Below are 15,795 nucleotides of genomic sequence, written 5' to 3'. Positions count from 1 at the left end.
ATAATAACAGCTTTTAAAGCATTATAAAAATCAGTTATTCTTTGGAATAAAGAAAGGGACAAGCAGATGCATTTCTTGTCTTGCAGAAAATGTATTAAAAATAGGCAGCAGTCCACAGATAGGTCACCTTAAAGGACACATGGGGCCATGCCTTGCATTCACTAAAAGGACTTCCTGTAATACAGTGTATACCTATAGATTTGTTTTTACAGGTTACAGTAGAAATTGTTTTAGGCAAGTCATGGTCGTTTATTCCTAAGTATATTTTTTAAACTGCATGAAGCTTCACTGTGTACTGAATATTAATTCTCACAAATTAATGTGGTCTTATTTCATAGTGGATGCTGCTTTCATCAGATGACTTTCTGAGAACCCTTCCTGTGTGATTTTTTCTACAATTTTATGCAGTGTATTACTTTATAAATATTATTATTTTTACTTTTTAGTGATTGTACTATTGAGCCATTTAATTGCAATGTAATTTTTTATCCTTCTCCATTTTAATGTCATTTCTTCATTCTTGCTGTTGGTTTTTCTTCCCTGGCTTTCTGCCTGAAACTCTTAGTAAGTAGTTTCTCGACCTGTTTTGACTCCAGAAAAAAAGAAAAAAGCCAAACAAACAGCAACAGCAGAACCTTTGCTTTGCATGTTACACATGTTGTGAAACAACTTCAAATTACCTTTAATATTCCATATAATTTGATTGTTTTCTTTAGGTAACAAAAGCTGCAGTGGATCTATACAGAGCTTATCTTCAGCAGATACCAAAGATACACTAAAGCCTCCACCAAACCCTGATTTGCCTCCCAAAATGTGCAGGAGATTAAGATTAGATACTGCATCAAGTAATGGCTATCAAAGACCAGGATCTGTGTAAGTCATTTGGAGACTTGTGTTGTTACAGTATTGTCTACTATAAAGTGATTCCAGAGGGTAACATAAGTAGTTGAAAAAGCATCCATGAATACTTGATCTTAATATTTCTGTATTTGAAAATTATTTATCTAGTTTTGTTGAAGTTGCAAACAAAAGTGACAGCACAAATTCTGTTGAAGTCAGTTGAAAGACTCTCATTGACTTTATTAGACTACAGATAAGAAATGTATCTTTGGAAAGTGATTATTATTATCTCCAGTTCTTCTGGAATGTAATGTTTCAAGGAGTAGAAATGCTACTTACTGTCCACGCTGTTAACCATGTTCAACCCAAGAGAGTCAGGAAGACCTTCAGATTTTATTTAAGTCCAAAATTAGAGAAAGGAAAACAAAATAAAAAACCCTTCTGCTATGAAATTTCTTCAGTTGCTGCATGTTAAATAGTTGATTTCTAACAGTTGGGTTCTGGGGGGATTTTTTTATGATGAGAGGATAGTTCTGAGCAATAGAAGTTATAACTTAGTCTGGAGATTTGAGTTAACACTGTTTCTCAGTGCTTTTAGAAGACTTAAAATTCTTTGCTGTAATTCTGACTTTGACCCAGAATATCTCTGTCCCCATGAACAAGTGATTTCCAGATCTTCAGAGTGCCAAGAAGTTCTCCAAATACTTTAGGACATCACGCAGCCTCTCCAGTTTTTATGCTGGAAGGGATCACTGGAGTCATTTAACAGACTGTTGTGTCTTACTTAAAAAGAGAATTCCACACAGCATAAGAATTCCAGCATGATAGTGATAGGCTGTCAGTAAAAGGATTTCCAATATAAACATAGGGTGTTGAGGTTTCCATTGGTGACTCAGCAAGGCACTATAGCATGGGGATGTCAGTGGCCCCAGTTAGGTTATGCCCTTACAAATTCTGCTGAATAGGGATGTAAATTCAGCTTTTGAATTTCATCACTTTCTATGAGTGAATAATTACAATGATTTTTTAAAATATGTCCATGTCTTTGGATGGTTAAAAGTGAAAATAGTCTGTGTAGTTAGTTAATGTCTGAAGTATAAAGCCAGGTGATGCTTTTATTTTCAGAGTGGCTGCAAGAGCACAGTTGTTTGAAAGTGCTGGTTCACTTAAACAAGTTTCTTCAGGACGGTAAGTCCTTCATACCGTGTAACAGTCTGTAAAATCCTTTCTGTTTTGCTGGCTTCAAAGATTGAAATGGAAGTATTTGAAGCTTTGTTCTGTGTCTTTTGGACAGCATCATGTGACATTTGAAATTTTTGTTGTTTATTAAACTCATTCTTTCTTCAAAAGAAAGCTAAATTTACTAGAGAGTAATGGTCAGTCTGGTTATTCTCTAACCTGGGGGAATTACAGTAACATGTTCAGGTCAGTGGTCTGCTTAAGGACACAGTTACAAGAGTAAATTAACAGGATTTAAATTAGAATGGGTGTGCTGTATTTATTCCATACAGCTGTTTTTATATACCTGCCTCCAGCAGAATAGCAAAAATTCAATTTTTTTGTATATTTGCTCATATAGGCAAGTCTTTATTAACATATACTTTAGAAAGCTCAGGATTAACCTGATCAAGATTTTTGTCTTCAACATTGCACCGTTTATGCCTTGGTTCTGTCTGTAGAAACTGTCGCCCTTCCTTCTTGATAGTGTGCAGCAGGAGTTATTGACAAATTCTTTACAACTGTTTGTGTTTATTTGTTGGATTTGATTTATTCTTATATTAAGTAAATATGGAATGTTCTGGTAAGTGTTTGTGTAGAAAGCAGTATCTTCTATACATTACTACCCCCCCTTATAATTATTATATTTAAACAGATAATCAAAATAAATGGATGTGGGGAAAAGGTTGTCTCTTTTTTCACTGTCCCTGCTTTTCAAGTTCTTTGAGACAGATTGCACAGGTTTTTGTTCACCACTTTACTCACTGATACATCAGGAACTTACTGGAACTGTTGAGTAATGAAAAAGATCTCAATCTGTGAATCCAGAAGTAGTACCTAAAGTAGCACAGATGTAAAGGAAGATGCCAGCATGCTGAGATGTGTACCCATGAAATGTGGCTGTCCTCTCTGACAGAACTGGCAGGGGAGAGAAGAAGAAAGCTGACCTGCCCACTGATTTTTCAAGAGAAGCAGCTGATAGGAATCAAGCCTGTTCTTATTTTGTATAGTACAGGAACTCTAAGATGACCAAAGAGAGGGTGGCAGGGGAGGAAAGGAGTATGAAAAGAGCAGGGCAATAATTTAAGGAAGAAAAGTATAAATGAAGGGACTGAAATGCTCTTAAGTCAGTTCCTTAAGCTAAAAGCAATGAGTGCTTCACCCAGTCCTGCATCGTTTCACCTCCAACACTGTTCCTTCTCTTACTTTGTATTACTTCCTTCTTGCAAGCTCTCCCCTGTTGTTCCCTCAGACCCTGTTCCACCTGTATCTGTATATAGAAAGCATGTAAGAAGCAAAAATCTGACAAAGGAAAAATGTAGCTGTTTGATAATGGATATGGAGAGCAGATAACAAAGCAGAAAACACTGAAAGGCTGAATAGCTCTTCTACTTCAGCCTTAAGAGGGCAGAAGAACAACAGTAACAAGAAGAATGGAAAATGAGAGGTCAGCAGGCAAAATGAGGAGGGAATCAGAAGTAGCTCAGCTGTTCTTATAGTGCTGCATAAATCTGAGTACCATTTTACAATTCAGAGCCAGCTTTTATTTACTTGCATGTTATGAACATGAAGGCTGATTTAAAGGCTTAAGATAGTTGGAGTTTTTTTGGAGGTGTTTTTTTGTGCTCTGAAATTGTGATAATTACATCTTGTTCCCCCCCAGTAGAAAGGTCTCCTGTGTTCATAACTACTATCCAATTATTTATTATATGCGGGACAGAGTGTAAGCCAGTATATTTTAAAGCTGCTTGGATTGATTCCAGAAATATTCAAGTCAAGGCAGTGTTGTACTCCATGCAGGAGTGATTTACCCTGCTAAAATAACTACTTTTGATATTTGTAGCTACTGATTACCTATGCATTATAGAATGTAAGTAGCTTCATTGCCACTTGAAGCATCTGTTGCTTGTTGTGGTCATTTGTACAGCAGACAGATCAAAAGTACCTATATGGCTTTGCAGTCTCCCATTGTGTTCTGTATTCTAGCAGATAATTTTGCACTTGATGCTTTGCCACCACAGTGGCCCAATCTTACTTAATTCCTTCTTCCAAGCAGTTTTTGCAACCCTGTCTTGTGACTTTGTATCATGCAATAGATCTGAGTGTGTGTGTCCTCTTTTTTAATGCTGAGACATTACTTGACCTGGTTTCTCTTGTATATGTGAGTACATGCCCTGCACTACGGATTTTTTTTAAGTCAGACAATGAGAGACCACAGTAAATGTGTTAGAATTGGACAGGGAAGACCAAAATGCTATGCACTGTCCAGCCTATGCTCTCTTTTTCCAGTTACAGAGTTACTTTAACTTCTCAGTCTTCCTATTCCTTCCCTCCTGACTTCAAGGTTATTATTCATCCATCTCTCTCACTGTGGTATGAAGTTTCTGTGTACACTGAGACCAATCTCTGTTGCTAATTTAGTATGCACTTGAAAGAGGTGCAAGAGTTTTCTTACTATTTTCACCAATAATGCAGTTGGGTAACAGTCTTAGGCCTGAGGTCTTGTTATTGCAGCTTCTGTACAGAAATGCACCAACACGTAATCCCTGACTCTACAGTTTCTTGACTTTAATTTAGAGGTACACAGAAAGTCAAGTCTCTTGAAGTGAGAAACTGCATTATAGGAAGAATTTTCATTAGAAAATGGGAAGGAGAGGAGTAGGTGATACTGAATGGCTCTGCTCTCAACAGGATCTGAGGTGCCAGGCTGGGACTTCCTTAGGACTAGACTAACATGAAGCCCTCTAGACCTATGCTCCCGTCACAAACATATGATTAAATATACTTTTTCAGTCATTCTTCTGTTTTTATTTTCATGCCATATTTAAACACCTGGAATGCCTTGCCCAGCCCAGCCCAGTGTTTTCTGCTCAAACTTGGTTGTAAGTCTGCCATCTCCAGAGCTCTATAAACCTTTCTTCCTGTAGGATAATATTAACTGAGAACTCATCTGAGAGAGGTTCATATATTTTCCCTCATTCATTCTTCTTCTGGCTTCTGGTTTTGTCTTGCTAAACTAAAAACTCATTAGGGCAGGAATGTAGTTTTAAAAATTGTTTATATCTTTCAAAATAGGTCTTATTACTATTATTATTACTATTATTATTTTTATTATTATTATTATTATTATTATTATTATTATTATTATTATTATTATTATTATTAGGACCTCAGGTATTACTGACTGCTTGTAGTCAAACAAAAGGATTTATGATCTAATGAGTATTGATCCTTTGACTGCTAGTATGTTTATCATTATGGGATCAAAACAAATAAAATAGAAAGTAAGGAAATGGAAAATGCATTTTTCTCATCTGACGTCTATCCAGTAAAGTCATGGAAAGAAGAAACTTCTAGGAAGTACGAGTATCATTTTCTTAAGTTGTTTCTTTTATTTCTCTGCCATAAACAATATGAATCACACTCTTCTCAGATTATTAGCATCATCTTAAGAGAGCTATAATAGGTGATGGTGATGCTATCACATGCTTTTTAACAAACAGCCTTGTTTGTAGGGAGGACAGCATTAACACCATAAGTAAGAATGTCCATTTTCATAATTGCAAACAAAATGCCCAAGAACCTGCAAGCCTTTTCACGGTCAGAGCTTTTAGCTGCTTAAGGTTGAATTGAGTAATAACTAATATGAGAATCTAAATAATCAAAAATAAGTGTGGAGGCAATAACCAGTGGCTTGGAAATTGCTCCACAATTATGAGTAGATATTCTTAAATCTGTCCCTCATTATACCATCACAGAAGGTTGTAGATAACATTGGGGTGTAATTACTTTGCATCAGGAGCAAGGTAGTGGGAAGAATACTGTAATTTGTTAACTTTTGAGAAACTGACTTCTTGTGTTTCTGTGTCTGTTAAAATATCAAATGCTGAAAAGCTTTCTCTTTACAGAATGAATGATTTTAGAGGTCTTTTCCAACCTTAACTTCACAGAATCACAGAATCACAGACTATTCTCACGTAGAAGGGACCCACAAGGATCATCGAATCCAAATATTAAGTCAGTGACCCACATAGAGGATTGAACCCATGACCTTGACATTATTACAACCAAGTTTTAACCCACTGAGCTAATCTCAGCAAGTCTACGATTCTATAATTCTAAAATGTAGTTCATGTTTTCTTATCTTGTTTTTACTTTTAAATTAAACATACTCAGATCAGTAAAGCTGGAAATTGAAAGCAGAATAGTTTAGTAGACATAAGAGAGTACAGAAGAAAATTGCATTAATTTTCTTAACATTTTCTAAGGGCAATAAAAACATGTCATATTTCAGGTAATTTAAGTAATTCTGCGTCACATTTAAATATTGCCTTAAATGTCTTTTGTCACAGTATTGTATTACTCAGGGTCCCATTCTTAGCATGTGCACCTGGCTTGATAGTCAAGTTATTTAGTTTTGAAATCATCCCTGTGCTTTGGTAAATTCACTACATATTACCTTATATTCATTGTAACTATAATCAGTCTTGTAGTGTAAAGGAGAGCACTCCGAACTCCAAATCCCAAGGACCTGAGTTTGAGTCTCAGTGGGACCGTCCCCTGGCAGTTCAATGCCTCCCTAACATCCCATCCCGTCACATCTCAGATGCTCAGCAGGGTCTACCCCGGTTAGTACCGGGTGCTGTGACAGTCCCGAGGACTTCACTGTCACTGTCCAAGCTCGCTCGGCCGTGGCAGATGGACCTCAGGACTTAAACGGTGGGGCCAGTTCTGCGCACGCTGTGCCTCACCTAAAAAATCCACTGCGCAGGCTGGAAGGGCACACCCACGTGGGGAGAGCCCTGCCCAAATCTTCCTTCACAAAGTCTGGCCGTACATACATAACCAGTTACCGGTTACCCTACTATTTTATATGCGTAAAATCCATGATTATGCCACACAGGTGCATTGGGTTTGCATGACAAGGAGTCATGCCAGGACCAACCCACCACAACAGGCCATAGCTGTTTTGTCATACTGTTACTGATTTGAGTCAGTATCATTAGAGCATCTGTAATCTCTTTGTTGACTTTGAGGAAAAAAAGAGTTTAAATAATTCAATTGCAGTTTATATGTGACCTTTGGTAAAGTCATCTAATCTCCCTCTGTATATTTTAGTATATGTTGCGTAAATTATTAAGTATACATTTTGATAATTATACAGAATAATGGATCTTCACAGCCATCTTGTTGATGGTAGATGGCAAGTTCTTCGTGACAGGAGGCACCAAGAAGTTTTCTTAAAAAAGTATTACTCGGAGCAGTCTACCACCAGGCCGAGAGCAAGCTAACATTTAAGCAAAGTTGACAAAGAGGGATGCAGTGCTCATCTTGTTCTAGTTAGCTCTGGGAATGTAACCAGAATGACGGTACTAAAAATTGGAAATGTTTCTGGCATCCTGAAAATAAGCTGCCCTTGGATATTGTGGGCACAACTCAAAATTCTTGATCTCCTCTGAAAATCTCATCCCGAGAGTGTAATTCTTGAGGAGTCATTTGCTCACTTAAGATGAAGGAAAAATATGCCACTTAGTCCAGTCATAAATCACCTTCAGAGAACCAACAGAAAACATTTTTCTTCAGAGAGAGAAATCACTTCTAGAAAGCTCACACATACAAACTTTGGAATATGTCCATCCACTCTCATACCCTTTTAACAATTCAGCTGAATGATGCTAATGCCTATGATGCGTCACTGTTAATTAATCTCACTTACAGCTCTGTTATCTCACTGTTTTGGTAGAAGGATGTGATAGATAACATGTCAGTTGCATATACACATTCTCAAAAAATATGCAAAAGATGTTAAGCTTCACCACAGGTCACATACGAGGTCTTTGAAATAAATCCTGGTTAGAAGGAAGGCTGAATCAGCAACTCCCCATCATGTGATACAAAGGTGAAATAATCAACAAGTTCATCTTCACTTGCTATACTATGGGTTTAAAGAAATTGTTCTGAGTGTATAAAGTCAAGGTATTACATGAAGTGCTGGAATCTAGAGAGAACTCCTAATTCCCATCTTCATGTTCAAATCCTTATTTTGTAAATTGCATAATTACAGTTCTGGAGTCACCAAGAGGTGACTTTTTCAGTCCTCCTTCTCTGGGAAAGAACCTTTACTCCTTTTTGTCTCATGTTTACCTTTTATGTATTATTTTCCTTTGTGGACCAATCAGTGATAGATTCTCACAAGACATGTTTTTGGACACCTTTAATGTCTTGATGATCACTTTTTAATTGTCTCCAGGCAGTCCATAGTTTGCTTCAAGTGGTATGCTCAATTCATTTGAATGACAACTTCATTTTAAAAGTTCCAAATTATATTCCTCTTTAAACACCTAAGTCTGTTCTGCAAAAACATGCTTGTTAACTCCCAGTAAACTTGAAGTTATTACTTGCTGAAATTCTGCTCTTCTGAACTGCTGTGTAACTAGTCATTATCATACTGCATTTGTGAAACTTCTTATACTTCCCAGGTTTTAATTTAATTTCTTTATGCATTTTTCCTTGTTACCTGATTTATTGCAAGCCTGTATTTTTTTCTTTCAGACAAGCAAAAGCCATGTATTCCTGTAAGGCTGAACATAGTCATGAGCTGTCTTTCCCACAGGGGGCAATATTTTCCAATGGTAAGATGTGTTTTAAATTTACTTATATATTAAAAAAAAAAACTTTAAAAAACCTAAACTGTATCCACAAAATGAGAGCATAATTCCACTTTCAGCTTTCAGGTTTTACCCTGTTTTTTTCAATTTCTCTTGAATAAATACCACCTAAATAAATATATGAAGCATGTAAATGATTTTTAATGTTAATTAGTTGTGTTTGCTTTTTTGCAGTGTATCCATCAGTGGAACCAGGCTGGTTAAAGGCAACTTATGAAGGCAAAACAGGACTAGTTCCTGAGAATTATGTTGTCTTCCTCTAGTAATCTTTAGTGGACAGCAATATCTTCATGGTATCCATGGTAACAAATAATAAGCACTGTGATTTTTATCTGACACAGATATGGAATCAGCCCCTTAGCTGAGTGGTAGATTTCCTTCAAATGCTGCAGCTGCAGGTTACACAGCTCCCTGTCAATGGAACAGAATGTAAACAGTTAACAGTTTCTGTACTCTGCCTAAGTAACTTCCATTGTTTGCAAAAGGTTGTTCTGTTCCTCTTTTATGGGTAAGGAACACTAGAGCAATAAAATAAAAAAAAGTTGCTATTTAGCTGCAGATTTGCAGGTCTGAGGATGTTGCTCACAGAAGTGTGAAATTTAGAGGCAATGCACTCTATGACATTTCTCGCAATCTGTGTTTTTTAATATGGAAAATCGTGGATTTTTTCATAATGTAAGTACTGCTTCTGTTGTGATCGGAATTCCCCCTTAGAAGACTTGATTCTGAAATTAGTCCTAATCATTTCAAATAAGAAATGAGTTTTCAGTAAATCAGAAGTTTGAACTTCTGTTAGTCATTGAGATTATGGTATGATATAGAATTTATGCAACTGATGATATCAGTTTATACACTGCCTGAGCAGCAAGTGCTCATTCAAAATGTGATTGTGTTTAATGAATGTTTCATTCAAGTACTTCTTAGATTTCTTCCTTCTTTCTGTATCAGTATAGATAATATTAACAACTGTTACTTCAATGAAACCCATCATCTGGAAGGTATTCTCAGTGTATCCCAGAACATCTGTCAAAAACAAGCAGATGCTGAATCTGAGCTGACTAGTAGTCATGTGAAGTGAGCAGTGAAAAACAGCAGTATGTTTTGAAACCTGAGATAAACTGTTAACTGATTGTTTTTCCAGCTCTTTGCATTGTGAATAAGATAAATGGGGTCTCTGAACTAGCCAATTTTATAAACTACAAATGCTGAAAGCTCCATTTAGCAAGAAAAGTATTTAGTATTATTTCTTCTGACTTCTGCTAAAATATTTGACAAAGTTTTTTCTCCTTCCACAGAATTAAAAAATTCTTACTTTTCAAAGGTGTTGTAAAGACCAGTTGATTGCTTCTGGTAGGACAGGGAAAAAAAACCCAAACCAAAGTCAAAGAAACCCCAGAAACCTTAAGCAGCTTTCTGAGTCTGAGCATCTCTCTTGTACACCTTGAGGGAAAACATGCACTGCTTGCTTGGCTGCTTACTATGCCTGATTGAAAAACAAGATATTTAACCTTTATATTACTATTTCTTCAACATTAGTGCTTTCAAAAGAATTCAGTGTTTCATAAAATCATCTAGACTTACTTTCATAGACCTGTCCAGGCTTAGTTCTTTCTTCAGTAGCAGAAATCAGCATACAGATCTTCTGCTGATTTCTAAATTGTACACTACCAGAGAGTTTAAGGCAGAGCTTCCTAAAAACATCAAGAATTTTTAACTGCTTCTTCTTTCTTTCCATGGCCTTTTTCTTGTATAAATTGCAAAATAAGATTTATTGCTAACATAAAGAAGCACATCAGAACATTCTTTACTTATATGTAGTGCATGATTTCTTAAGAGCAGTTGTTAGAATTCAGGCTGGTGACAGAAGCCTGCAGGATCCTTCTCCTTGTTAATTCAGGTATCAAGTGGTGATCAGGGAAGGAGAGAGGCTGAAAGGGTATCCTTCCAAAAACAGTTTAGCTTTTCAGAAGGGGGAGTCTGGGCAAGGCTGACTGTGGACAGTTGAGGATAGACCCCTTGAATTAATGACTGAGTGACCTGGGTTCTTTCTTCACCATAAACAGTTTCATTAAGTCCCAAACCATGTTTCACTTCATCTTAAGTCCAGACTGTGTTCCGTGTGTTGAGATGAAGGGTTGTTCCAGATGTCACTGGCAGTGAAGGCAGACACATGTGTGCTCATCTGATTTGCCCAGAGTAGATGTGAAAGGAAGTGAAGGTCTTTTCTCACCTGATTGTGTGTTTCTTCATTTTAAAGCAAGCCAAGTTTTCTTACTGTGATCTATGCCTGAAACTGCCATTTCCCTGAGAATCTAAACATGGTTTTGGCTGTGCATTTGCTGTATTTCACAGTCGAAAAACTCCAGGCTGTCAAAAGGCTTACCTCTGGTGATCATCTCAGGAGAAGTCCTGCTGCAGGCAGAAAGGAGCAGGAAGGGAAGCAGAACTTTGAGCAGAGCCTGGAGGCCCAGCATGTCTCACTCAGGCAGAGAAACACAGGGGTCTGCGGGAAAAATCCCAACTTCTGTCTGTTGCAGGATGACAGTGTATTGAACATCATTTGATGACCCCTCATACCTCTTAGGGGCAACTTAGGGTTGTTGTGAAATCTTGAAGAATGGTGAAATAGGAAATGTTTTCTCCTGCTTGCTTTGTTCTAGCCTTACGTAAAAATAAGCAGAAAAAACCCTAAGCTTAGGTAATTTCACATCCCCGGTATATATCTTACAACTCTCCAATATTATGTTTTGAAACCAGCTGATCTGGTTGCAAGCTAGAGGACTTAAAATGCTAAGTTCAATACACATTTTGAAAAAATGCAAAGCTGAGTTACAGATTCAGCAAGTAGAGCCTATAATCGCTGAGGGAAAGATTGTAGAAAGACCTGGAGGAATCCTGTGGAGAAGTGTTTCATATGTTCCCATGCATTCACTCACATTAGACAGAAATTTGGATTCCAGAAGACAGCTTCATAAGAAATTGGATTCCATTTGTGTGCTGCTCACAAAAAAGATCTGTATTTTCCTCTGTAAGACTGCAGCTTTTTCAGACCCTTTTTCTGAACAGTTAAGCACTCACTCTGCAGAAATAGGGGTTTTCATTTTTTGAAATCTTCTGTGGTCTTTCTTCTACTCTCCTTTGCGGCACATAGTAGCACTTTCTGTATAATCTCACTACTGGGTTGTGGATGCCCCAGCTCTTCCCTAGCTTTCATAGGGGAGTTTATCTCTGCAAGAAGCTGTACAGTGAACCAGAAAGTTAAGTAACTAGGAGTGCAAAGACTGAAATGGGGGAGAGGGTGGCACCAAAGCTTCTCTAATGATGATATGCTCGGCCCTGACCAAAAATCCTTTCTGATAATAGCAAAGAATCAGAAATCCATATAACATTTAAAGGAAGATGTAATATCTTGATAGTGCTTTACCAGAAAATTAGGCCATCTGAACTAAATTAGTTCATAGTATTGATTTAATGGTTTTTGTGATAGTCAAATTCACTCTACAAGCAAAGGTTTCAATTATTTTTTCATAATTGTTACTATCCATTTTAAAAGGATGCAGCAGGTTTTTTTCCAAATATGACTGTAGAACTCAAGGTAGATGACACATTCTGATTGCTGTTTGTCTTGTGGAAATAATGTCTGTACCCAAATATATAATTAGCCATGTTTTTCTTTGCTGAACATTTTGATACATGTTGCAGCACAACATGAAGCAGATTAATAGTGTGAAGGACTGATATATTATATGATAAATATGTAAAGTATATTAATATTTTATATTCACACTTTTTTAATGATTATAAAGATTAAAATTTTTGTGTGTAATTCTTATGAGTTCAGTATTAAAATGTCCCTGCCATATTTTGGCATTTAGAGCTATATGTAACAAAACTCTTAAATTAAACCATCGTTATCACTTGTTTCCCTAACTAATCTATAATGTTCATTGTACAATTATTTCTGGGACAAAAGATGCACAGATTTGCTGACCAGCACTATTCTATGATAGTAATAGTAACTTATTTTCCTTTTATATATTTTCTGGTGCTAATCTCTAGTCTTTGGCTGTAATTGGATTGAATTGTTATGTGCCTTTAGGAAAGACATGTTAGTAGAGGAAAAGTTGCAAAATTCTGCAATTCAGAACAATAATTACAACAGCAACAAAAAAGCACTGTATGGCAGTAATTGGATTTTTTTTTTACCTTTCTATCCTGCTCTATTTTCTACTTAATAAGACTGCATCAGAATAAATAATGCAACTAAAAAGCAAATTGTTCTTCATACTCCTTTTCCTAAGGCAGAAGTTTGTGCAATTTTGGATTGAGCAGCAGGGGAGAACATCCTCCAGACTGGGGTGGATCTTCTCCACTGATGGAAACTCAAAGCTCTAGCAAAGTCAAAGACAGATCTTTGACAATTTATAGTGAGAGTTTGCTGGCCAGAAGCCCCCAGAAAGGAGATGGAATATTCTGTTAATGGTATAATTTATGATTGGGCTTGGCGTTGTCCTTTCTTTCAGCAGAGTGCCCTGTGTGAATCATTCAGTGACCAGAGATCGAGCTGTAGGCAACAGTAGTCTCTCCTGGCAGCTGCTGCCACTGCAGCCCGTCCAGCTCCTACTCATGCTAAAGTTAGACTGTCAGGCAGGCTGTACCTGTACCCACTGGAAGGTTACTTTTTTTTTGGTTAAGATTTTGCATGGGCTTTGGGAGTTTGCCTTGTTTTGTTTTAATAAGGTGCTTGGTATCCAAACAGCTACTAATTCAGTCACTGAGGATCATATCGGTCTTTTAATTGTCCTGTGTGTGGCAGTATTTAATAAACCATTTGGATTATCCTTGTTATTGTAAGTATAGAGCATGCTGCTTCGACCCTTGGATGCCTCAGTTAAAAGCTATTTTGCATCTGAGCTTTCTGCAAGTGTTTCATTAGGAATTATCATCAAAGTTCTGGCACTAAAAGATAGCACTGTTATCTCTGCAAGAGTTTCTGTTGGAGCCAAGGGCAAAGCAGCTGAACAGGGCACATGGATAGATTCAATTTTCAATCATATTTATGACAATTCTGGAGGTATTAGAGTTTATAGGGGTTACTTTAGACACTATATGGTATTTTAATAGGAAACTATATATAATCAATAACTATATATATTTAATAAAGTCCTACTAAATTATCTTATTGAACTCTCTGTTTATTTTGTAGTGTGGTTTCAATAATTATCTGCACTCTGTACATATCTACATGTAAATAACTAGCATGACATGCATAAACTGACTTGCAGACATAATTCTATGTTGTACTTTACACTGTATTTCAAAAATTGGAAAAAATGTTTTTCAAAATAAAATTGCTTTCTACACAAACTGCTTTTTTTTATTGTTTTTAAATCTGGGCTCTGGTTCAGCCTTTTCTAAGTAACACCACTTTGGTTCTACTTCTATCCAAACCTGCAATTAATAGTAATATTTCACCCCTGAGGATGCTTTACATGGAGGACATTGTTCCTAATGTTGAGCAATGAATACCAGACAATAGTATGTCATCCACTGTCTTGGTCATGTGGAAGTCTCCAAAGATGTGGCTTTTGAGGAAAGGAAAATGACAGCTTTATGTTAGGTATCCAGAAGCACAACTCTGGTATGGCAGAACGTCAGTGATGAAGTCTTTGCCTCTGCAAATCAGTAGGTGAGCAGGCTCATGCAAGGGGGGTTTGATGGCTCCATTCCAACAGCACTGCCAGGTGCAGGGAGTGCAGTGGCCTCTCCAAGTTTCCTTGCGTCCCTTCCCCAGCGTTTCTCTTAAGACCTTTTGCCTCAGGAAGCTGCAGTTTTCCCAGCCGTCAGGAGGGAGTTACAGCTGCGTCTGAGGCCAAAGGAGCTGTGAGGTGGCCTGCCTTCTCTTTCTCTGAAAGGACTCAACAGAAACCTGGGAGACGTTTATATCCCTAATGCAATGAGGCATTTTTATTAGATTGACTTAAAAAACCTCTTTCTTAAGCAAGAAAGATCAAACTAGCAAGCTGATAAAACTCCTACCCTCTTCACTGTTTGCCTGGGTTTGAATAGTGCAGAGAACTGCCGCAGGAGACCCAGGGACGATGGGTCCTGCTCCCACAGCCATGGCTGCTGGCTGCCCTGGGAACACATGGGCTGCTGCTGGCTCCTGCCTGCCAGCCCCCGGCTGGCCACAGCCTCCCTGGCTGCCTTTGCTGGGAGGAGACAGAGGGTCTGCTGCCTCTGCACAGGCGCTGTGCTCACCACCCTGCTCAGGGGCACATCAGAGGTATCTTAAAACATCAATACCGTGGCCATGAATAACAATGAGGTAGTTAGAGAAGCAAAGCAGCACTGACCAGAGGGAAAAAGTCTTACCCTGTCTTTGCTTTCTAACAACTGCTTGTATGTGAAACTTATATGTCACAGCTCTTCCTGCTTGAGGATTTGAGAGATGAGGAGTCTGTTTTCAGAAATTAAAAAGTCACATGCAGCCTGTGGTCACCAAACGTGACCTGCACCTTGCTAAGATCCTGATGTCCCAGGCAGGAGTGGGCCAGGGAGAAGGCAGGGTACCCCTTTGGACCGAGGGATGTGGTTGGGCTGGGGAATCCACTTCTAGCTATATTAGACCTGCTGGAAAAACCTGAGAAGGAGAGGGGCTGCAAGAAGGGGTTAGAGCTGAGCTGAAACTCCCTTACTTAAAGCACACAGAACTGCACCTGAGGTGTAGTAACAAAATAAAAGCTGTCCCCCAGAGGAAACATCTGTGATGGGCCCTGTCACCACTCATTCCCTGCAACACGCCCCAGCACCACAGGGACTTTGGGAAAGAGGGTAAGTCCAGGGGCAGATGCATGTGGCTGCCTGGAGATGCCTGCCCTGCCCTGCTGCTCTCTTGTGCCTGGCAGGTTGGGCCTGTGCCCACACCTGTATCAGTCGAACTGTGACACCTTCATCTGGGGCCAGCACTTGTGGCTGGATTCTCTTCCGCTCCTGCTGAGGACCATGAAACAAGGACGGTAGGAACTACCACGGATGCCCAGCTCTGCACAGCCAGTAGGCACAACAG

The 15,795-nt window shown here is 38.3% G+C and overlaps 1 protein-coding gene across 2 annotated transcripts in view; it reads left to right on the top strand.

The window, feature by feature from the left end:
• Positions 1-14,087, top strand: part of ARHGAP42 (Rho GTPase activating protein 42) — a 144,948-nt gene extending 130,861 nt beyond the window's left edge. For both annotated transcript variants that reach the window (XM_071555245.1, XM_071555239.1), the window contains 4 exons: positions 717-873; positions 1,966-2,028; positions 8,611-8,690; positions 8,901-14,087. In XM_071555245.1, coding sequence (XP_071411346.1) covers positions 717-873; positions 1,966-2,028; positions 8,611-8,690; positions 8,901-8,989 — 389 coding nt within the window. In that variant the 3' untranslated portion in view covers positions 8,990-14,087. The remainder of the gene's footprint in view (positions 1-716; positions 874-1,965; positions 2,029-8,610; positions 8,691-8,900) is intronic.
• Positions 14,088-15,795: the final 1,708 nt, after the last annotated feature.

This window comes from Pithys albifrons, chromosome 1 (assembly GCF_047495875.1).
Source record: "Pithys albifrons albifrons isolate INPA30051 chromosome 1, PitAlb_v1, whole genome shotgun sequence".
Lineage (NCBI taxonomy): Eukaryota > Metazoa > Chordata > Aves > Passeriformes > Thamnophilidae > Pithys > Pithys albifrons.
Note: the sequence above shows the minus strand (reverse complement) of the source record. Positions and strands in the feature narration are given on the sequence as shown.